Below are 25416 nucleotides of genomic sequence, written 5' to 3'. Positions count from 1 at the left end.
TCCCACCTCCAGCCTTTAGACCTTCCTTCTCGCTCACACGGGACCACTCTTCCCTCCCTTCCCTGTTCCTTCTTTGTTTCTCTACTTAACTGCTGACACCATTTGCTCTGAAGAATATATAAACCACACCTTCTCCAACCAGTGTCCCAATGCCAGGCTCTAAACCATAACAGGACACAGGGAGACAAAGGGTCTCCTACAACTAGGGGAAACATGGGCTGCTAGGAAGAAAGGGGAAGCATCGTTTCATCTTCTCCCCTTAATAGCTGGGAGAAGCAAATTTCCCAATGAAGACATCGCTCTGGAAAGACCAACAGAAAACAGGACAAATAGCCAAACAGAGGTAGAAAAACAGGCAGTTAAATCCGGAAGACACATTCATCCTTATCCCAACAGATTTTTGTAGAAAATAACAAAAACACAAAGATGATGGGAATCTACCATCTCTATAGCACCTCAACTCCCCTAAGATGGAAACCAAAGCCACAGAAAATAGCTGAAATGTCCAAGGAAGAATTCAGAATACTGCCTTTAAAGAGAATTAATGACTAAATAAGCATATAAACAAAGAAAATATATTCAAAACATCAGCAAGACAATTTCCCAAGTGAATGGAGCAATTGTAAAAGGGAAGAGGAAACACCCCCCCCCCAAAAAAAAGAGGAGAAATTAAGCAAGGAAGTAGAAACACTGAAAAATAACAAAACAGAAATTCTGTAGATGAAAGAAATCATCAATAGAATAAAACTATACCAGAAAGCATCACCAACAGAGGAAGCCATGCAGGAGAACCAATTTCAGAGATGGAGGACCAAGTCAAGACAATAATATAGTCAGATATATACAAAATGTGAATATCATCAATACTTCCGAGAAGCCTAGGATACATTCAAGATCAACACTTTGGAATTCATTTGGGTAGAAGGAGCTGAGATAAAAACCAAGAGGAATAACCAAATTACTTAATGAAATTATAACAGAAAATTTCCCAAACCTAGAGAAATAGGTTGACATTCAAACACAAACATTTAGAATCTTAAACATTACCAAAGAAGAATATCTTCATGAGACATCATAAATGTGAAAAACAAAACATAACTTTAAAAAATTAAAACCTGTGAAGGAAAAAATGCCAACTCACACAAAGAGACAGGACTATCAGATTAACTTAAGAGCTTCCATCAGCAATGTTTAATGCCAGAAAAATCATGGAATTATGTACTTGAAGCCCTGAAAGTAAATTACTTCCAATCAAAATAGCTATATCCAGCAAAGCTATCTTTCAGGATTGATGAAGAAATAAGGATTATTTAAAGATAAACCCAAATTTCAGCAATTTATGATAACCAATCCAGAAAATTTTTAAGGGAATATTATCAAGGGAGAAAGAAGAAAAGAATGCACCTAAGTGAACATTTGAAAGAACACACTCCACAGTGTATTCAGAAAGGAACAGATAAAGAGAAGAGCTGGGAAAGAATCGATGATATCCAACATAGCAAACCTGAAAAGACCCCAAACAAATAGGGGGTAGGGAAAGGCAGCAGCATCAATCCAGCCAATTTCCTGACAAGGCCATAGGAGACAGTCTCTTTCAATAGTGACCTTAACAGTACAATGCACTCACGTCACTATTAAAGACACAGACTATCTCACTGAGTTAGAACAAAACACAAACCAACCAACCCAAGAACAAGGCTGCATCACAGGCTCAACAGTTAAGAGTCTTTCCTGTGCTTGCAGAGGACCTAGGTTCAGTTCCTGGCATCCACATGACAGTTCACAACCATCTGTGACTCCAGTTCTAATGCTGTCCTTTGCTAGACCCAGGCCCAGATACACACATGGTACACACACATACAGTGAGGTAAAACACTCACGCATAAAACAGAAATTTAAACACACAAAAAAAAAATCAGGAAATACACTTGTCTCAGAGAAACACACTTAACTAGTAAAGATGCCCCAAATCTGCATGTCAAAGAGCAGAAATGAACTGCGAGGAAACAGATCATAAATAAAGAGACATAGCAATCCTTACACTCGATAAGCTAGACTTCAAGTCAAAATCAGTCAGAAGAGATAAAGAGGGACACACCCATATTAGGAAAGAGAGTAATCAACCAAGAATTTCATAACAAACACTGGACGGTATAAAAGTTTTACAGCGAGGCAGCAAGCAACAGAGCAGACAGACCACCTCCAGAGTGGTGTGGAAACTTTGACAGGGCTCCTATCTAGAATATATAAAGAACCGTAAAAAATAAAACACAGAAAAACAAAAACTGCCAATCAACACACGGGCTAATGAACAAACAGTTCTCAAAAGAAGAAACACAAATGACGAGTAAGCATTGTTTAAAGTGTCCTTAGCCATTTTGGAAATGCAAATTAGAACCGCTTTGCATTTCCATCTCACCCTCGTCAGTGTAGTTATCATCACCAAAAGAGACCAGAAATGCTGGCAAAGATGGGCATGGAGGCACATACCTTAATCATTGCTATGGGGATGTAAACTAGTACAGCCACTATGGAAATCAGTACGAAGAGTTCTCACAATAAAAAGCTGACCTTCCATATGATCCAACTGTTTCAGCCCTGAGCATATACTCAAAGAACTGGCACTTTCCTATCCATGTTTATTGTTGTTCTAAGCACAATAGGATGAGTCAGTCTAGATGCCCATCAAGAGATAATGAAAACATAGTACATACATGCCATGGAATTTTATTCCCTTATAAAGAAAAATGAAATTGTGAAATTTTCAGGAAAATGGGCAGACAACACAGCATTAGCTTTCATTATGGCATTTTCAAATAGTACTTGTTTTTGTCGAGTCACCTCTGTTATAGAATATTATTTTAGGATGTGCTACATTTGTTTATGCTGTGGAACATTTGTTTAATGATGCAAAGATGTGCTGTATTTTTTTTTGTGTTGCATTTGTTTAACTCTGTGAAGCTGTGTTACTGTGCCTGTCTAAAACACCTGATGGTCTAATAAGGATCTGAATGGCCAATAGCAAGGCAGAAGAAAGGATAGGAAGGGCTGGCAGGCAGAGAGAATAAATGGAGAAAAAGAGGGTTTGGAAAGCAAGAGAGATCAAGGAGCAAGAAAAGAATGGGTCAACCACACAGTCAGCCAGCCAGCCATGGAGTAGGAGTGAAAGTAAGATATACAGAGGAAAGAAAAGGAAAAAGCCCAGAGGTAAAAGGTAGATGAGATAATTTAAGTTTAAAAAAAAAAAAAAAGCTGGCTAGAAATAAGCCAAGGTAAGGTCGGGCATTCATAAGTAAGAATAAGCTTTCCAAGTGTGATTTATTTGGGAGGTGGGTGGCAGGCCCCCCAAGAGTAAAACAACCAACTACTCACCTCCTCATGCCCCTTACCTCCACTTGGTCCCTTCCATACGCCCATAGTTCCCCTTCCACTTTCTTGTCACATGTCATTGACTTCCTAAGACATCACACAGCCCTTTGTCCACTTCCTGCTTCTGAGTCATGACATTTTCTTTTCTGAGCTCCATTTTTCTCTTCCCATCTCCATCTGCTGAAGGCGTCTTCTTCAAGTCTTCAGGAGAAATCTTTCTGTTGAAATCTTGGTGGTTTAAAAGAGGCATTTCCTCCGTTTTCCATTCAGTGCAAAGAAGTACAGCTTGAGATCACAGATACTTGTTGAGAACCATGCTAGGCAACTTGGTGACTAGGGAATGTCCTAGACAGCATCCTTACACAAACAGTGCAGTCAATCACTCAATACGACTTCTTGATCCTCATGAGATGTGGTGAACATAATATAGAAGTCCTGCTAGCAAAACACAGCATACTGTTTTATTCAATATCAGTTTATAAGCATAAGGAATATGTTATAAAATAGCTTAATTATAAAGCATAGTAAGTTACATAACCCATCAACACTGTCATTTTATGATCATTATCAAGTACTAAGTACTATACACAGTTGTACATAGTAGTTTTTATACAGTTTGAAGCATAGTAGCTCCGTTCACACCAACATTATCAAGAACACAAAAGCAATGTACTTTGCTGTGACATTACAATGTCTATTGACATCATTAGGCAACAGGAAGTTTTTAGCCTCATTAAAAACTTAGAAAGCCGGGCAGTGGTGGCGCATGTATCAGCATCGGACAGAAGCAGGAATCTCTTGAGTTCGAGACTGGCTACCAAGTAGTCCAAGAAAGCGCAAAGCACACAGAGAAACATGTCTCGGAAAAAAAAAAAAAAAAAAAAAAAAACCTTAGAAAATCTGTGTCATATATATGTGATCTTTCATTGGCCCAAACATAGTTACATGGCAAATAATTATACCCCAAAGTGTCTAAAAATCTCCAAAGAGAGACTACATTAACACTTACTCTTACCATATCTCTTCTGAGTAAAAAAAATTCAGAGACTAGCTTTGGGAATGGGAATGAGGAAAACAGACTGCTGTGTGAAAAATAGGGTAATTTTTCAAAAAAAAAAAAAGCAGCTTATCACATATTATTCAGCACATAATATAGGCCAGTAATTGTTTTGGGTGTTAAAGAGAAATGAGCCAAATCCCCAAGGGATGTGAGTTTCCTGTTGCCACCACAACAAATAACTGTGTGTCTTAAAACAAGTCAAAAATGTATCATGTTGTAGTTTTAGATATCAGCAGTCCAAAATGTTTCTCACTGGGCTGAAGGCAAGCAGGCTGGGGTTTTCCCAGAAGCTCTGAGGGAGAATGTGTTCTGGGGCTTTGTCTGGCTTCCTACCCTTTACCTCAAGGTCCCACATCACCCAGCACTATTTTTTCTGTTATATGTCCTTCTTGGAGTCTGACCCTCGACTCTCTGCTACCGTCGCCCATGAACTATTTCTACTTATCAGCGTACTTTGAATCCCATTTATTGAGGGCCCACCCACATCTCATCATACCCCGCCATCTTAGACCTCTGTAATCTATATCTGGTATCGACTTGATCCATTTAGCCACCCCTCAACCATCTTAGATCTGTTTTTTTTTTTAGCTTTTAGGGACCAGGTTGGACATCTGTGAGGGCCATTATTCTACCTGCCATCAAGGATTTAGTCTGAGTTACTGTGGTGTCATAATGGTGAAATATGGGGTCATATAAGAAGTGACTCTCCCCTGCCTAGCTACTGGTCATTCAACTCTCTACTAAACCAATCAGAAGGCACCTTAGACAGAGACATATCTTTACAGTGTACAAAAAGTTTACTCCACGACATTTTCCCCTTTTCATCTAATTAAAAAGGAAAGGCTTTAACTCTAACACAGTGAAAGCATATACAATAAAAATAGTTGTCAGGTAAGAATTACATTCACAATGCCCAGTCCATTTGTATTTAGCAATCCAGAGAAACTATTCTATTATCTATCCTATCTTGGTGAATTCAAAGTTTTATATCTAATTTACTTCTATCTTAACTAAGGAAAACTGTAACTATAACTATCTAGTCTTCAACCCCATCAGAGATCCAAGGATATATTATTACCTGAGTAAAAAGGAAGTACAGAGCAAACAACTTCCAAAACTACAGAAATGACAAAAATAGCTGGCTGCCTAGACAGTCACCCAAGGTTCCTCTGCAACATTGGGGCATCCATCTTTGGCCTACAGACCTAGAATATCTGACAGATGTTTTGTGAAGCTGGGATTTTGAAGGACTGTCCTACCTTGTCTTGGCAAAGTTTGACAGTCACTTTCTTTTGTGTCCTGCTTATCCAATTTGGAAAGCATACAGTCAGCAGTCAAGGCAAGGGCAGATTCTTGCCCAAATGACTAGCTTTACCACATTAAAAGAAAACTCCATGTGTGTAGTTGGTTTTTATTCACTCTTTACTCTTGGGGGGGGAGGGGGTTGCTGCCACTCAGCTTCCAAACAATCACATACAGAGGCTTATTCTTACTTATAAATTCTCAACCTTAGCTTGGTTTATTTCTAGCCAGCCTTTCTTAAATTATCCCATCTGTCTTTTCCTCTGGACTTTTATCTTTCTCTAGTCTATATACCTTTGTTTACTTTTTATTCCACAGCTTGCTGTGTAGCTCAGTGTCTGGCCCGATATCTTCCTCTCTGTCTTTTCTCATGTCTGACCTTTCCTTCCCAGATTTCTTTTCTCTGCCTCCAGCCCTGCCTACCCTTTCTCCTGCCTGGCTATTGGCCATTCAGCTCTTTATTAGACCAATCAGATGTTTTAGACAGACAAAGTAACAGAGTTAAACTACTGGAACATAAAAGAACACAACATATCCTTGTATCACTAAACAAATGATCCTCCACAGCAAAAACAAATGTAACACATCTTCAATTAATATTTAATTAATATTCCACAACACATATGGATATTCTTTGATGCCCATCACCCTTTTTTGAAGTAAATTGGTACTGTCAGGTGCAGATGTATCTTATTGTCATGAAAAGCCTTATGTTATTAAAACATCTTAAATGCCATATTCTGTAGATCTCTGAAGTGTTTGAAGACCATACTATCTATCTAAAATATATCTGTTTAACCTTGAAAATATACTTAACATGACTACAAGTTTGATTGTTGTAGATGACTAAATACTAAACTGCATTTCTTAATTATCCTAATTATCTTATAATAATAGCTTTCAAGGACTAGTAATTTACATTATATTGTTAAATGAGCTGCATAGGTACAATACCTTAAACAAGAGTAGAAACATATATACAGTATAACAAAAATAGCCTTAAATTTGTATCAATATATAAAAATCACACCAATGTAAAATATTTAAGACTAGTAGTTGTGTTTTAGTTTAAAAGTAGATTCAATAATCTACCCTTTTCCTATTATTCCTATATTCCCCCTTTTTTTCTTTTCAGAATGAGATCCCTAATCTAATCTCCTTAGGAAAAAAGAAAACAAAAACCTTTTCCCCAACATAACATATTTACTGACTTCCACTCTGAAGTTAAGACATTCTTAAAATATATATGATGGTTTGATTTAGCAGTTTTTTTCTACAGTCCAATGTCTCTCGGCAGCATTTGCCCTTCACTCATCAGCATTCAAAAAATTTAAAGTCAATAAAGCAGTATATAGGATTCAGACACCCTGTGTATTTCCCATCTTTATTTGGTTTATTCATTTTATATTACTTTACTCTTTTTTAAAAACTTTATTATTTTTAAACTATTTTTCTATGTCTATACCCATTTTTTCTTTCTTTAGCATCTAGGCACATTTTTAAACATTTTGTACCTATTTTAGAGTTTTTTGTTTTGTTTTGTTTTGCTTTGCTTTTTGTTTTTTGTTTCTTTGTTTGTTTTTTGGTCTGGACCTGGCTTTACTAAGCACCTACAGCGATCTCTGCATGAGCCAAAGCTTAAACTGCCAGGCTACCACCACGAGTGGTACTGGGCTCTGCCCTGTTGTTTCCATGAAAGCCTAGCCTCATGCTGGGCAGGTACCAGCCCGGAGCTGCATCTACCTGCCCTAGCTCTGGGAATTTTTTGTGTCCACCTGCAACAGGTATTTGTACCCAGTGCGGGATATTCAAGTGCTCAGATGCACAGCAGGGCCTCTTAAAAGAGCTGCACCTCTATACATTGAGAGCATAGGGCCTACCCAAGACCAATGTCATCAAGAAGCCTCATCTGACTCCGTGTTCAGAACTTTTTTCTTTTCAGCTTTCTCAGGCCTTATGTGGATATACATGGCCAGATATTGAACATCATGTGTTTTAGGACTTTCTTGTTGGCTTCCAGCCCCCAAATAATGACACAGAGCCTTATTATTAAATATGAAAGCTTGGCTTGTCCTATCTACCTCATATAACTCAAATTAGCCTGTTTCTATTCATCTAGGTTCTGCCATGTGGCTTTTACTCTCTCCCACTCTGTATGTCTGACTTGTTTTGTGTCTCATTGGCATCCCCAGAGTCCTCTCTTTCCCTGAAAGTCCCACCTATTCTCACCTGCCTAGCTATTGGCCATTCAGCTCTTTATCAAACCAATCAGAAGGCACCTTAGGCAGAAACACACCTTTACAGTGTACAAAAAGCTTATCCCACAACACACGAGGACCCCAGACATGACCCAGTGACCAAATGGCTCCTGGGCATCTCCACTTCAATCTCCCAAAGGTAACAAGCTGACTTATTCAAAAGAGGGCTAGTGCTGTTACTTCTCTATAGACTCCCTAGTTTCCCTGATGTTCTGGGGGCACTAGTTGGTATTAGTTAGATGTAGACTCAGTATGTTAGCTACTTTGCATTACTGTGACCAAATATCTGACAGAAAAGATTTAAGTGAGGTAACATTTATTCTGATTTATGTTTCAGGTTATCACATAAGGAAGGCATGGTGACAGAGCCGCTCCATTAGTGAAAACATGAGGCAATGACTCTACACATCACGGCAGACCAGGAAGCAGAGAGGGCGACACACCAGAACCCAGAGTTGATATGGCCCTCAAAGACAGGCCTTTAGAGACCTATTCCTGTGAGCCAAACCCCACATCCTAAGGGCTCTATGGCCCTCAAAATAGCACCACACACTGGAACTGAGCATTCAAAACACAGGACTGTCGGGGAAATTTTAGATTAAGATCATAATGTTAGGGGAGAGGGATGGCAGGGAGCTACCATGAGTCCAGTTGCTTCTACAGTTCCAGGAACCATCAAGACAATTCTAGACAAGACTTTCCGATGTCTCTGTGAGAATCAGGAGGGAAATTTGGCTGACTTCTAGAACTGACCTTAAGTTGGTGTGTTTTTTAAATATTATTTGTGCATGTGTGCACATCCACAAGTGTGTGGTAGCCACAGAGGTCAGAAGGTGGATCCTCTAGAGCTGGAGTTGCAGCCTGGCATGGCTGGGAACTGAACTCGTCTTTTGGAAAAGCAGCATGTCCTTTTAACTACTGCTCCATCTCTCCAGCCCTACGCTGGTACATTTTAAAGGAAGCAGAGAGAGTGTGGTGGGTGAGGAAAATTCTCCCTTGATAGTAATCACGTGAGTCTTCTCTTCATTCTGACCCAGCCTCCCCCATCATTGAAGAGAGTCCCATGCCTCCATGAGGGGCAACATAGGCACCTATAAACCCAGGGCAATTTCTCCTCATGCTCTAATATTAGCACTTGGGCCTTGAGAGAGAAGCGCCATTTGGTAGAAGAAAGTTTCATGACTTATGAAGTACCAGAGGCCATTTATTTCTTTTAAACATGATCATCTTGAGGGTAGAAAAATAGAAAATAAGAAAAATAGAATTCACGGAAGATTAGCCTCTAACTATTCACAGCATTTCACACCTCTGCCTGGTCTCCACTGTGGATAGGACCTCATTGGAATCCATCAGAATGTGGCCAGACAGTGCAATGAGAACTCTCCAGGACCCAGTTGGTGCTGTGTTGGTTTTGATACCTTTTATCTGTTGGTGAGTAGACTGGGAAATTTGAAAAAGATATAGTATTCAATCACATTAACCAGTCTTCAGAACTGGACCAGAAACATCTAAATATCTGAAAAGTCAAGGAAATGCAATGTGGAGTTGGCAGTGTGAAGACTTGGCTGTAAGACTACCCGCCATCTGGACAGTCTAAACCAGTCAGCCATAAGTATAACTCAGTGGCTTCCCTCAGCATCCAGGGCAACGTTGGAGACAGCACTTCTCCAGGTCAAAGGGATCCCCAGTGTGTTAGATAGTGGGATCATCTCCTAAAAGTGTCCCAAGTGTCCCTAGTCCTGCAACCTGGAGAACTTTTTAATACAGAAATATAAGAATGGTAAGAAAATTAGATACAAATATTAGTATTTGCGGGTCATAGTGTCTGTACCCATTTGGCAGGTTGAATATAACGTTTAAAGGATTTAGCTTATTAGAATTGGCAGGCAAATCTTACAACTCTTTTTAAAAATATAATGAATGGTTAATGTTCACAGAAGTATTCAAGTTGAACTCCGATTAAATTTATATACAAGTTTGAAGAGGGCTTTAGACTCGGCATATTTATGAGTTTACTGGATTAAAAAGAATTATTGCAGTCCTCAGAAAGTTTTTTGTTGTTGTTGAATCATATAAGTAGAGTGTTAAAAGTAATGTGAATGTGTTGTGTATAAATATGCCTTTAAATGTTAAAGAGTAAAATCAATTTTTAAATAAAATCAAACACTAACCAAAGATTTATGCATTGTGCTAGCTCTATAAATAACTTATAAGCATTATTTGGAAGCTCGTGGAAAATTAATGTATTGGTTTTTAAATGTTTTTATTTCCATTTGGTGTATGGGTGCTTTGCCTACATTTATGTTTATGCACCACACACATGCTGTGCTCACAGAGGCCAGAGGAGGGCATCAGAACCCTTGGCACTAGAGTTACAGACAGTTGTGAGCTACCATGTGGGTGTCAGAAACTGCACTTGGGTCCTCTACAAGAGGAGTAAGTGCTCTTAACCATGGAACCATCTCTCTAGCCCCTCATGCACTGGATTTTTAAATTATTTCTTTCATTTTTTGAGATTCTAATATAATTACACCCCTTTTTCCTTTTTTCCTTCCAAACCCTCCTGCAGACCCCTCCTTGCTTTCTTTCAAATTCGTAGCCTCTTTTTTCATTGTTATACACATATATGTCCCTAAATACATAAATATGACCTAATCAATCTGCATCTTATTACTTGTACATATGGTATTATAAATTATCAGTCTGAATGTTCTCGCTTTGCCCAGCCTCACCTTACTGATCTAGGTTACTGGGTCGACAGAAGCCAGGAAAATAATTTTGTTATATTAGAATGTTGTCTAATATCTAATTGCATATTGCTTACTTTGTTGTAAATAATGTTGAACAGTGGTCAATAAATAGCTTTACATTTTTAGGACTAGAAAGATGGTTCAGCAGTTAAGAACACCAGCTGCTCTTCCAAAACACCAGGGTTTGATTTCCAGCACCCACATGGTGGCTCACAGCTGTTCGTAACTCCAGTCACAGGGGATCTGATGCCTTCTTCTGGTTTCATCAGGCACTAGGCATGCAAGCGGTGCACAGAAATACATGCAGGCAAAAGATATATGCACATGCAAAAATTTTTTATTAGTTTTATATAGAGAGACAGAGAGATGATAGACAGACAGATAGACAGATACATACATACATACATACATACATACATACATACATACATACATAGGATACCCACACTTGGAAGGCTGAGGCAAGAGGACTATAAGTTTTATGAACAAAATTAGTAATATCCTATCTCAAAAAGGGAAAAGAATGTTTCTGCACTTTACATTTGACTTTTAGATTTTTTTTTAAAATTATGGCTGGGAGGTAATGGCATACACCTTTATTCTCGATACTCAGGAGACAGAGGCAGGCAGATCTCTGAGTTCAAGGCCAGCCTGGTCTACAGAACTTCCAGGACAGCCAGGGCTACACAGAGAAATCCTGTCAAGAAAGAAAGGAAGGAGAGGAGGGAAGGGAGGAGGAGAGGAGGGAGGAGGGAGGAGGAGGAAGGAAGGAAGGAAGGAAGGAAGGAAGGAAGGAAGGAAGGAAGGAAGGAAGGAAGGGAGAGAGAAAGAAAAAAAGAAAAAGAAAATAATTTATTTATTTATTTATTTTTCTCTCTCTCCAGATGCCAAATCTGGCTAAATCTTGATCTTGGACTTTTCAGTCCCTGGAATCATGGGAAATAAACTTGTACTTACATGCCACCACCCCAGGGTGCTCTCTTATACATGTCTGAAAAGACTAAAACACAAATACAAACGTGAAGAAACATTCTATCTACTTTATGTTTGATCAAGGAAAATGTTACAATTGTTTTGTTGAAGGCGTTTTAAGTTTACAAAGGTAATTATTTTCGCTGTAGAGTAGGAAACAGATACCCTAAACGTTATATTTGTTATTCCCAGAATAAACCAATATTGCTATAGTGGATAAGTTATTGAATCTATGTTATTTTATTTTAATTGACTCAATTTGCTCTACAGTCCGCCTCACCACCACCCTCGGGTAAGATTGGCTTAAATTATTTGGTGGTGGAAAGAGTAAGGTAAAGACTGAGTCACGCTCAGATGTACCAGGGCACTGATGACCATGGGTAATGTCTCTTACCTTTCTGGGCTTTATCTGAAAACTGAGGATGGGACAGGTGGCTTTTGATGGCCTCCTATAACTTAATTATCCTCAAGATTTGGGGATGAAGTCTTGTTCATAATCACCATATAAAGACCTCAGAACACGCTTTTCCGGTGGCGGCACCGCGCGGTGAGGAGCTCGTGTCATACCTGCAGCTATGCTGTCCAAGGGTCCGCTGCAGTCCGTGCAGGTCTTCGGACGCAAGAAGACGGCCACAGCCGTGGCGCACTGCAAACGGGGAAACGGGCTCATCAAGGTGAACGGACGTCGATGATCGAGCCGCGCATGCTGCAGTACAAGTTATTGGAGCCCGTTCTGCTGCTGGGCAAGGAACGATTTGCTGGTGTGGATATCCGGGTCCGTGTGAAGGGTGGTGGTCATGTGGCCCAAATTTATGCTATCCGACAGTCCATCTCCAAAGCCCTGGTGGCTTATTACCAAAAGTTTGTGGATGAGGCCTCTAAGAAGGAGATCAAAGATATCCTCATCCAGTATGACCGGACCCTGCTTGCAGCCGATCCACGCCGCTGTGAATCCAAAAAGTTCGGAGGTCCTGGTGCCCGTGCTCGATACCAGAAATCCTACCGATAAGCCCATCTCAAGGATCGGGGTTTACCTTTGTAATAAACGTCCTAGGTTAAAAAAAAAAAAAAAAAAAAAAAAAAAAAAGACCTCAGAACACATTTTGAGCAATGTGGGTTGATATACCCTAAAGTAGTTGAGAGAACAGATTCCATGGCTGGAATATTATTGGGCATTGTGCTAAGAGTTCTATCTGGCATCCTTCACTTAGTCTCCCAAAGAGTTCTATGAGGCCATGTGTCAGTCAGTCAGTCAGTTCACTGCCTCTCATCTCTGAGTTGTCCCTTCAGGACCTGTTCTGAATTATGAGACTTTTCATCACTTCTTTACAGCACAGGCAATGCTACACTTCGTCAATAGAGGGCGCTAGAGAAAGGGCATGGTTTGGGATGCATTTGCTTCCATCTGTCACTTTATGATACTCCCTCTGCCTAAGTGAGGGCATCCAGTGGCCTTCTGTCCCATCCAGCCTCCCAGAATGCCCAGTCACTGAACGACCTCTCAGTGTTGACTGGAACCTAAAGACCACATTGCCATGGCCTCACTGGTACAGCAGCACACTTTCAGGCACACACACACACACACACACACACACACACACACACACCAACTTTGATCTGCCTGTGTCCTGGAAGATGGATTCCCATGATCCTCTTAATATTTTTAATGTGTGTATGTTCTCTCTCTCACACACACACACCTTGGCTTGAATCTCACCAATTACACCAGACTGGCTGACCACTGAGGCCCAGGCCTTTCTCACCTCCTTAAAGCTGGGGTTACAAGTGTTTGCCACTACGTCTGGCTTATTCGGAATATGGGTTCCAGAGATTAAAATCAAGTGGTCCTCGTGCTTCTGAGACAAGCACTTTATCAAATGAACTGTCTCCTCAGATCCCCATGATGCCCTTTATACCAACACAATATTCCTAGACCAGTTGTCTCCCTGCCGGGAAACAGATTCTCATCATCACAACTCCCTGAACCCACTCATTTCTACCTGGAAGTTCTGCTTCCTGTGCCCAGAAACTCTGGATTAGCTCTGGCCTAGTCAACCCAACAAATTTCTCCCTGAATTGAACTGAAATCATGCTGTTTCCAGTCCAATGTGAATCCTAGCCTGAAGGGAGGCCTCCACATTCCAAGTTGTCCTGCTTGGCAAGTTATCCTCACACCTTATGGTTAATCACCTGTTAAATTTTAATATAACTTGGGATCAAACCTCCTCTGTTTCATCTCTGTGTGGCTTCTGTCTCTTGACTGGATCCAGATGGATCCAGACAGGTACCATTATTATTTCCGTTTTGGATGAGATTTCAAGAGGCTAAGTGACTTACTGAGGATCACATGACTGTGGCAGACCTGGACACAAACCAGGACTGCTTGGCTCTGAGGAATCGTTTTTTTTCCCCTCTTCTGTTACCCTAACTAGGAGTGAGTGTGAAGATAACGCTGAGGGCAGAGGGGTGGACGAGACTTCCACACTCACGCTTCTCACCCTGCATGGTTTAGATAAAAAATAAGGGCAAAAACACAAAAATGGGGCCAGCACCTACAGGAAGACTTTCATTGGTCAAGAACTGTCAAAAGTCATTGAGACAATGGCCAAGATAAACACAGGGGAAGACCAAGGGAGAAAAACCACCCCATAAATTTTGTCGGTGTTTTTCTGTGCTTTACACATGGTCAGTACTGTGCTCCAAACGCATCCATTTGGAGGCTATTTGAGTTTTGCCAGCTTCTCCAGCTTTGTCTTATCAGCTAAAATGCTTCATTTCACTTTGGAGGGACCTGAAATCCCAGCTTTGAGTCCTGTCTTGTATTTGTATTTGGCTCAAGGCAGCCGGTTTTGTGCATGATATATTCCCATCAGCTCTACGGGCTCTGATCCCCTTGAGGTTGTGATGGAGGCAGCGTGTAGCTGCTTCCATATTCCCAGAAACAAACCCTGCCCTGCCTCGCAGCCAACCCTTGGGGAACACAGCCATGTGAATCCCTAATTAGCTCCAAACAATCTCCCAGTGTTAATGATCCTTCCTGAGGATTGGTTCCCCAGCTTTCCTAAGATGAAAGAGGGTTCAACACAAGGAGTCACCACTTCCGACTGATTAGAACCAATGAATGCTACTCTGAGCTCGGATGTCTAGACTTGAGTCCTGGCTTTGCTACTGATGACAGAGCCCTGGTCTCTCTCTGTACAAGGAGACTGGGACACGAGTTTCCTTGTAGCTCCCCAGTCCTTTAACCCTCACAACCTTTCAATTCTGTTGAGTTCTAGCAACTTAAAATAGTAGTGGCTCCTCATTGTCAAGAGCTCACAATGGGCCATGCAAATTCTTCAACACCTTAATGCACTCCCCCACAAAGGCATGATGTCATCTCTCTTCCTGGCCACTGTTTTCAGATGCAAAGAGCTCAGAGCATATGGCAGTACAGCCACAGTGTGAGTCCTCTCCCCACATGGTCACTGACTATTGCCTTCATTTCACAAATGCACTCTACTAGGATTCAACAAAGAAATGTAGGTAGAGACATGGTTGGAAGGTCCACACCATCCAAGCCCCACTAGAAAAACTGAGGAGGGTTGAAACAACTCTGGCTACAGTATTTGCACATGAGGCTTGGGGATTACACATGGCCATAAAGATGAGGCCCTAGTCAATGAGACCATGGATGTGGTTAGTTTCAAGTATCTGCTTCCCACAACTTAGAATCATCTGAGCAAAGAGCCTCAATTGAGAGAAATGAGATTGACCTGTGGGCACATTTATGGGGAATTGTCTTGATTGCTTTAATTGATGTGGGGAGCCCCACCCTAAATGCGGATGCCACCTTCTTGTAGCAGCCCAAATTAAAAGGAAGTAGAGGAAGGAAGATGACATGCCTTTTTCTTGGTTGGTCTTCTGGCCACTGAATTCGTTTACCCCATTGCTGCTGCTGCTTCTGCTGCTGCTGCTGCTGCTGGTTATTAATACCATTGCTGGTATTAGAAGCAGCTTTTCTCGACTTCCAACATGAACTGAGAACCAGTGGTCTTCTAAGAGCCCTCCAGGTCTTCAACATCAGATTGGGACTTCAGAAGTACCCCAGCCTCATAGACTGGAAGTAACTACCAGGCTTTCTGCCTTTCAGATGTGAGGCAGCTGTTGCTGGACTTTTCTAACCTTGTTGCATAAGCTAACTTAATAAATCCTTCATATATATATATATATATATATATATATATATATATATATATATTCATTCTTGAGAACCTTGACTGACAGAGCTGCTTTATGACAGAAGAAGAGAAGTAAGCAGGAGTCTCTCTGTCTTACAGTGTGAAACCCTACACCAGCTTGGGATTCCAGGGAGTGTAAACAGAGGCTTTTCTCTGTACCACCCCACCCTGAAGCCATTTTCAAATAATCATTCAAAGGTTTATATTAATTATAAATGTTTGGCCAATGGCTCAGGCTTATTACTAGCTAGCTCTTACATTTAAATTAACCCATTTCTATTCATCTATGCATCGCCCAGTGGCCTATGGCTTACCAGTTCTGCGACATCTTGTTCCTTGGGCAGCTGGGTCACATCTCCTAGACTCCACTCTTCTTCACCTCCATCTTCAGTTTGAATGTACCACCTAACTTTATTCTGCCTGACTATTGGCCAAAACTGCTTTATTTATCAACCAATGATAGTAACACATATTCCCAGCGTACAGAAAGATGATGAAAGGAAGTCTCCACCAACTAGGCAGACCTCACCGGATCAGCCTTCAGAACCCTGAGCCCATTGGACCTTTATTCCTTAGACATAGCTCAGTCCATGGCATTCAGCTAGACCATAGCTACTATGCCAACAGAAAGTGGATGGAGACACTAGGTCTAAGGTGTGTGTGTGTGTGTGTGTGTGTGTGTGTGTGTGTGTGTGTTTTAGGCCAGCATCAGTCACTGCTAGCACTAAGTGAGGATGAGGAAGGAAGCAGAAGTGGTCAAGGGGAGAGTAGAGAGGAAGAGAAAGTGACCTTGACTAGAAAGGCCACACACTTTGCACAAGAGCTCCTTAAATCCTAACAGGACTCGCCCTCTCCTTAGTGAGTTGAGTGTGTTAGTCCCATGGTGCAGGTGAAGAAAACAAGTTTCTGGAGATGGTAAGAGATGTGTCCCCTGACCACCACTGATCAGCCGCTGAGCCCGACTTAAACATCTTCCTTTGGCTCCTTCTATCATATCGGATGGGCACAGCTGACTGATTGTGGCCAGAGATCCCAGACCTGGTACCCAACGACTCTGTGAAAAGGTGGAAGACAGTTCTTTACCAAACTGGTCTTTTCCTGTGTAGTAATGGAGCTGAGGTCACAGTCACGTGGGACCAGCCTAGCTAAGAGAGACTCCTGTTCAAGGGCTGCCCACCAGCCAAGAAACCAGGCTTTCAAAGGAAGCCATCTCATGGGTGAAACACCAAGAAGGTGTCAGAATGGCACAGTAGAGGATGCATAAGGACACACATTGTTAAGCAGGAGCACAGACTATGCTGAACACAGCATCTTCAAAAAAAGAAGGAATTGACCTCTTTTTTTTTTCCCCTGTCTCCTTGGCTCTACCTGTGAAGATTACGTGCTTAAAAGGAACTACCTTCCTGACAGAGGGAATCATTGACTAATGAAATAGGCTTGTTGCCAAGATGCTCTGGAAGTGCCCACCACACAGAGAGCAACCCTGGGATCAGGCTGCTGTAGTTCTGAGAGCGTGGGTGAGTGCCAAACAAGCAATCCCATTTTGAAGCATTTACCAATTCTTGTTGTGTAAACACTTCCAATTGGAGTTGATTGAATGGCCTCTCTTGGGCCAGTTGTCCCTGCTGATTAATTTCCTGAGCCAGTTGTCAGAATAGGTAGCTTGGCTCCTATTAACGAGCCTGTGGAAGCCAGCTCTGAAGACCCCTCGGGTGCCAGCCGGAAGAAACAAAGCAAAACAGTGTCTTCTTTGACACTGGGCCTGTGGTTTCCCACCCTGACTCTGAGCAAATCAAGAAATTACCTGTCCTTTTCATTTTCATAGTTCTCTCTGCCTGGAAGTGTCTTCCCTTTTTTCCCTTTCAAAAGACTTCCTCTGAATCTCAGAGACTCAAAAACTATCCTGCTAAAGTTTCCCTGGTCTCTTCAGGCAAAGCTCGGTGTTGATCCTTGGTAACTGTGTGCATCGCCTGTTTGTGTTTCTGCCTCTCTTTAAGACTGGGCCCGTGAGGAGGAGGGTGACACCTGATTCAGCACTAAACTAGGTGTTGGACAACTCAGGAAGCTTGCAACCATGTCTGCTAAATGGATGAGATTAGAGCCCTCTCATTGCAAGTTACAGAAGGAATGATATCGCTCCTTGGCCCTGTTTAAATAGCTGTGTCTCCAGAATATCAGTAGAAACGGTCCACAATGATAGGATAGGGCAACACCAGCTACTGAGAGATGTTTCTTCTCCAGTTATGAACAGCAGCTGATCACATCCAGGGACAGAGCTCTCTCAGCCACTCTCCACTCTGAAAGCGTGTCCACTGAGCACCTGGAACACTGCTCTGGGTGTTGACTTTATGACAGTCCAACCACGTGGGAGAGACAGACATTATGGCCAATACTTGGTCCATCGTCTGTGTCCCCCTAAGCCTCTGAATCCTGTAGCTCTTTGTATGTAGGACTGCCGGCAAAGAGAGTGTCCTGCAGGATGTCCTCTCAGGATCTTCCAAGAGATCTTGAGCATCAAAAGGACGGGATGCAGGGCTGAGGGTGCAGGTTAAAGGCGGAGTACTTGCTCAGCATGCACAGAGCTCTGGGCAAAGACTTCGAGAACAGACTCTGAGAGCTCCAACCTGTAGCCCATGGACCTCATACTCCCCAAGAACAGCCATGAATGTGGCCCAGGACAAACTCATACACTTACTTAAAACATCATGGGGGGACAGGTTGCAAGGTTTGGGGGGGGTTGTTTGTTTTTGTTTCTGTTTTGCAACTAGATTATATGGTTCTCAAGCAAGAATTTTGTCGATGGCAATGTAAGACTTCAGACCAATTGCCTCAGCTGGGGGGGGTTCTAACCTGCAAGAGAGAAGTAAGAGACAAGGGGGAAGAGATCAGTGGATGAGAAAGGAGGGGAACAAGGCAGCTGGAAAGAGTGGTAATGGGCTCTACATAAACAGGTGATAAAAGCTGATAACCGCAATGGCAAAATTCAGAAAATAAAAACACTGCTCAGAAGATTTATAGACGAGCTAACACGGAGCTCCGTGGGCAATAACTCGAGCTGATAAAAAGCAACAGGGCATCAGCCACATAAACACCCAGCCCCTTCAATGCCTCCATGTATATTATGATGACCCCAGTTTGTTGACACCGTCCAGCCCTCCTGACCCGGCACCAGGAGCAGTGCCCGACGCATCGGGAGGAGGTTGTGCCGGGTCCAGGCTGCCGAGTAGCTTTCTCAGAAAGACAAGTTCTGCTTGACTGGATGCAGATGGCCCAGTGAAAAATGACTTCTGCCAGCAGACCCTGCCTTTATCAGCTGCAGAAGTTCAACAGGGATGAGACTTGCCCACCCCTGGCCCGGCAGAGCAAGCCTCTGGTTTCAGCGCCGTATCGCAGAATGTCCTAATGATTCTTCCAAGTGGTTGGAGCCGACACATATCTGCTTCTGGGAGAGCATCCGGGGCTTTGGGGCATGGTACCGAACATGCGCGGGGGCGGGGGCGGGCGGGGGAGACTGTGCTGTGCCCCCACAGGGTCAGCAAGGAATGCAGACAGCAGGAAAGGAACAGGAGCCCCACCCGGGCTAAGTACCTGTCCCTCCCAGAGCCATCCTGCCCTGGTCCTTTTACCGTGGAGTTATGGTGGAGGGCGCCCAGGAAAGGTCAAGAGGCTCCCGCAGCACAGCATACTGGATGACCCACATATTTGGGGTAGTAACACGTGAAAGTGCTGTGGTATGGCTAACTTTCCCTCTCGTGTCAAACACTGTGAGAGGCACTTTGCCTCATTTAACCTCTCGCTCTGAGCACGATGCCCTAAGCCCCTGGCTGACCTGTGTCCTCTCAAACTGTGAGCCAGCATCATCCTCCCTCTCTTAAGCTGCTTCTGACGTGTATTTTATCAAATCGATGGGAGAGGGTAACTGATACAGTGAGGGAACTGGTCATGAGGGAGGCAGTGTTTGATACCCAGCTAACCAGGCTGGATAGGGCTATGCTCACTGGACACTTTTTTAAAAAAGGAAGTTAATTCTGCAGGGACCTTGGAACTGATAGGGGCTTTGGTGGCTTTGCCAAGCTCCACAGAGGGTCATGATCTTTATGAGGTAGGAGAGGCTCTAGAATGATTTGGACCAGAATGTCACTCAGGTCCATAAAACGCTAATGTAATCCAGAAGAAATGAGTCACCCGAGGGGGCCTGCCTGGGCATTGAAAAAGCAAATGCAGCAGTATTTGGGTGTAGCTAGAGCTCTGAGGGAAAATAAATGACAAGAAGCCAAAGTCAGCACTTGGGAGATGCTGAAAACCTGAACAGCTGTTCCCCCAAAGGGTGCAAGAGGTACAGGTGCTGCCTCTTGTGTCTGCTGCTCATCAGTGAGAACCACCCAAGCCACTTTCTTCCTGACTGGGTAGTGGAGGTTGCCTGCATGTGAGGGCTGTGCAGGGTGACCAGAAGCCCCACCAATCTATTGACCCCTCTAGTGTGTGTTGGGTCCGGGCAGCCCTTAGGAGCTTTAGAGATATCTTCATCAGTGGAGATGAAGATAGAATGGTGAAAAATGAAAGGAATTTGGCTTGCCCCAGGATAGGCAACAATCCTCCAAGATAGTACACTGTGTATATTTCTCCCTGCAAAAAGTCCACTGACTGAGTGTAGAGTTGGTTCACCCAGTCCAGGGCATTTTCAGCAGCCAGATGTGACTAACTGAGAGGCAGTGACTACAGTAGAGCTTGAGAGCCTCTCAGAGGCAGAGATTCAACCTGAGCCAAGCATCAGGTGCAAGAGAAAGCATGGCCCTATGTCATTGGCTTTAGTCGGAGCAAAGCAATGCAAGCTGTCCCTGCCCCCAGCTCTTCGGTGGGGAGATACATGATAGGCCAAAGTAGCATCCCAGGATGAGGAAGTTGGATGGTTCATGAGCAATGATTGTGGACCATAGAGTTAAATGAGGTCATACCTTCTAGTCACGCCTCTAGCTGACATTACTCTTTGAGGAAATAATTGATACAAGTGGTGGGATCTTTTCATGTTGTATTAGACCTTGTTAACTGTTTAAAAATATCTTTTTGTCTGCTGAACCCTCAAACCAACTGGAATATGCTTTCAGGGATCCTACCTACCTACAAGAGATTTCTTTAGATAGTGCTAACTTTTGAGTGTCTCATAGATGCAGAAACACGTACAAAAGATATGTGAGTGTAACTAAAGGAGCAAAGACGGGAAGTCAGTGTTCACAGGATGAAGAGCTAGGCACAATTGTGAAATCGCTTGGGAGTTTTATGGTTGGGTGAGGCATATTATGATGTTTAAAAAAGTCATTGAGAAAAAACAACAACTTACAACAGCCTATACCTTAACTGTTGCAACAACACTTAAAGAGTTTAAATGAAGATAGCGCTGGAAGGAAAGAGATACTCCCAGAAGTCATAAGGTTACTGACTAAGAACTCCATGTCAAGGGTAAGTTACCTCCCTCTAAGTTGGTCCAGGAATGCCTCTAAAGCCCCTGACACAATAGTAGCTCATGCCACCGCTGCTGGTCGCATGCCAAAACTAAATGCTCAGATCCGATTACGTACTCCTGTCGCTGAAGTCACCACATACTCTGGCTAGAGTACATAAAGAAATTGGAAACAGGATTCTCCCTTCCCGCCAAAGGGTCTGTGCAGACTACTAAAGGCTACTCATTGAATGATAAAGGCCGCTAGCATAGGCTATTACATCTAAGGCTACCAGTGGATTTATTGTTAAGCTATGAAGATAGTCTGTTAATGTCAACAGCATGCCAAACAAGATGTGTCCACTGGTGTAGTAGTGGTAAGACTGTTGTGGGTACAACTGCTTTCTACTTGGGTTTAAGGTACATGTCACAGAAAGGAACTCACATTGGGTATCATAAGACAAACAAAAACTTGTGGTTGGGAAGGTCATAGGCAATAGTGGGGAACTACTGTTTTTGTTTTGTTAATTACATATAAGATGCCTGTCAAAGTGCCTTCTAAATTCTTATGGTTATGCCTATCGGTTATTGCTGATGTTGACCTCGGGTAGAGAAGCTTTTCGCAGTGGGTGATTGTTACTGCAGATTCATAGCTAATCAAAGTACTGTTGCTATGGCAAAGCAGTCCAGTGATAAAAATAATGAGAGAAAATAAGTATAATTATAAATCTTAGCACCCCTCCAAGGCTCAGGAAACATCTTGAACGGAGTGGGCAGGATGTAAGAACCAGAGGGAGGTTTTGAGTGCTGTGTAACTCTGCCCTGGAAGCGTGGCCTAGCTACTGCTGTCTTAGAAACAAAGAAGTTAGGAATGTTCACACCAGAACTTCACAAAACCAGGCCCAGGAATATTTCCCTGTGGAAGTGGAGAGGCCTCACAAGGCCCACGAGGCAGACCATGAGGTGGCTTGGGAGGCAGATGAGGCTCCTCCTTGAGGATAGACAAGTGGCTAACAATTGCTGGAGGGGGGATATCAGTGGTGTGGTTACCCAGAACCTGCCCATGCTTCTGTAAATAATCCCACTCACGCTCCTGTCACCCACTTAAATCCACTGGTTCTCTAGCTAGACTGGATAGGATCATTTCTTTGATGTTACCGGTACCTTACCCACAGCAGATACATGTCAGTTAACACTTCCCCATGGAAAGTCACATAATGCCTGGTCACCCCAGTCCCTAGAAAATTCTGACAGCTACACATCAAGTGAGAAAGGCAGAGACTATCTCTCAGCAGGGCAAGCTTGTCACTGACCAAACCTGGCCTTTCCTGATAAGACCACCACAGCCCGCTCACCACACAGTGATCTCGGGCATGTTTATGAGGAGAGCATCCACAGGAAGACGTAAACTCCTCCTCAGGGGCTCTGGGGTAGAGGCAAAAGCTGATTCTTCTGGCTCTGCCTGCTGTCCTCTCCTCTGCCACAACATTGCCATGACCTTTTACCAAATGATTCTCAGCGTCTTTCCCTCGCTAGGGCAGAGGCTTATTGGGGTCCCAGATAGAAGGAAGGTGTGGCCTCTTTGAAAGACAAAGAGGACTACAGGATGTTACATCGACAGCGTTCAGCAGTCAGGAAAGAGATGTTTCTGAAGGCTTCCGACCTTCATTATTCACGTGGATGTGCTCTTGTTCATGCATGTACACGTGTGTGCATGTGGGGTGCATGTTTGTGCAGTTGTGAGTGGAGGTCAGAGGCAAACTTCAAGTGTCTTCATTAATCATTCCACAAACCCAGCCTTCCTAGTGTGGAATGTAATGATTCAGATACGTCTCACAAAAATGGAGGCTGCCTGATAAAAAGAGGGGCAATTGTATCCTTGGTGACACATCCAGGTGAGAGTCTACCAGCCCCAGAATCCCCAGATACCAACAGCTTCCTCCCAGTCCTCTCCTGATGTAAAGCTCGCTGGAAAAGCAAGATGCTGCTCTCTAGAAGAGAACACAGACCCTGAAATTTTCCATTGTGTTTCTCAGTGTTCTCCCTTTCTCGAGGCCTGGTTAACATCATACTCTTATTAGTTCGTGCGTTCTGGTATGTGATATCAAACACCGAATGAACATATTAAACAAACCAGCTCTATGAACATAAGAGGGGGAACATTTTGCCAACCATGCCTGTTGTCTCTGGGAACGTGATAGGTGTGTGGTGATACATTGTGTGCCCTAATAAAATTTGCTTGAAGATCAGAGGACAGAACAAGCCACTAGATTAAATATAGAGGTCAGGCAGTGGTGGTACACACCTTTAATCCTAGCACTCAGAAGGCAGAGATCCGTCTGGATCTCTGTGAGTTCAAAGCCACCCTGAACTACATGAGATTGACTCAGTCTAGGAGAGAAACAGAGCCAGGCATGGTGGCACACACCTTTAATCCCAGCTCTTGAGAGTCACATGCCTTTGCTTGGGAAGCACACACGCCTTTAATGCCAGGAAGTGATGGCTGGGCGAAGAAAGGCATTTAAGGCGTGAGGAGACAGAACTAGTGGTTCCTTCAGGCTGAGGAGTTGGTGAGGTACGAGGTGGTGGATGAGGTTTGCTCTGCTTCTCTGATCTTCAGACAAATTTTATGAGGGTACACAATATATCACGTCATCGGTGTCTCCAGTGTAGGTGAGCAGGGCAGCTGTGACACTCTGCACAGTCCCTACTCCTACGGCAAGGCCTCCAGCAAGCCCTGAGGTCAAGGGAAAGGTACAGAGCAGGGTAACGGTTGAGAGCCAGCCATGGTTCAGTTAGACTACAGTCTCCACTGTGCCACAGGCAGAGCTGAATGACCCTGGCTGAGGTACTCAGAACCTCAGTGTCTTTGTCTGCAAACTGGAGATCACTCTCAGAGAGAGCACGCATGTGCCATGGTGCTGACGTGCAGAGGTCCGGCTGTGGATGTGTACAACTGTTCCCCTTGTGTCCCTTAGGCAGCCCTATGTGAGTCCGGGGGTGGTGCTAGCCGTCAGGTCCAGGTTCACACAGGGGTCAGGTCTTGTCAGACCTCCCTGACATCCACACTTCATTCCTCATCTGTCTCATCTTTCCTCCTGGTCTTGTCTTCCTCTCTCTACCCCTCCATCTTTCTCCCAGGAGTCCGCCTGTCCTCTCAATGGACCTCAGAGTCCCTCACGTCAGGCCATCCTTCTCCACTACTGTCAGCCTCACCAATGCTCCGGGGACGATGCAAGAAAGGAAATCCACTGGTTCCAACCATCACCCCCTGACATTTATCTCAGACCCATCCCCTGGGCCACCCTTCCGCCCTCCCCTGCCCCGTGAAAATCACTCAGTGTCTCTTCCGCGCACATTCGGAGTCTGATCTGCTCTCACTGCTTACGACTGTCTCCAGGCTCTGCCAGAGGCTAACTGTTAAAGGCCTGATTTTTCAGCCTGTGCTCACCAGCCCTGCCTTGCAGAGTCCTAACTCCAAGGGTGCCCTTGTCTCCCGCTCCCAACCCCTGCGACCCATCTATGGAAAGTCCGCGCACCAGAACTGCTATGTGAGGGCTCCTGTGAGCTATTCTGGGAGGTATCCAGCCTTCTGAGACCCCACCCTCCCTCTGTTTCCTGTCCCACTCTCCTCGAAACCCATCTAAGAACTAACAGAATCAGGATTCTGATCGAAAAACAGAAAAACCCAGAGCCTCCCACAGAAGTAGCTACTTTTCCCAGCATAGCTTCAGCGACGGTGGACATCCTACCAGGTTTGAGACCATCATCACAAAAATGCATTTTTAGTGTATGCATTTCCGGGTGTGCCCTGTGCGTGCGAGGACAGCCGTATGAGGAGGTCAGAGGTCAGTGTGGAATGTCTGACCCTGTGGTTCTCCACCTTCCTTTCTGAGGGACATGGTCTCTCATTGATGAATCCAGTACTCATCAACTGGGTAGCCAGAGAGCTCTGAGACTCCACCTGTCTCTGTGCCCGGTGCTGAGAGTGTAGAGGTGTGCTGCCACCCCGGGCTTTCTCTGTGGGCTCTGTGGATCCGAATCCAGA

At 43.6% G+C, this 25416-nt stretch overlaps 1 protein-coding gene across 1 annotated transcript; it reads left to right on the top strand.

Moving 5' to 3' along the window:
* Positions 1–12243: 12243 nt before the first annotated feature.
* On the top strand, positions 12244–12766 carry LOC114698956 (40S ribosomal protein S16-like). Its single transcript, XM_037204395.1, is given in 2 exon segments — positions 12244–12395; positions 12398–12766. Coding segments are annotated over 2 exon segments (432 nt in total). The 5' UTR covers positions 12244–12286; the 3' UTR covers positions 12721–12766.
* Positions 12767–25416: the final 12650 nt, after the last annotated feature.

This window comes from Peromyscus leucopus, chromosome 4 (assembly GCF_004664715.2).
Source record: "Peromyscus leucopus breed LL Stock chromosome 4, UCI_PerLeu_2.1, whole genome shotgun sequence".
Lineage (NCBI taxonomy): Eukaryota > Metazoa > Chordata > Mammalia > Rodentia > Cricetidae > Peromyscus > Peromyscus leucopus.
This window is presented reverse-complemented; position numbering and strand designations above follow the sequence as displayed.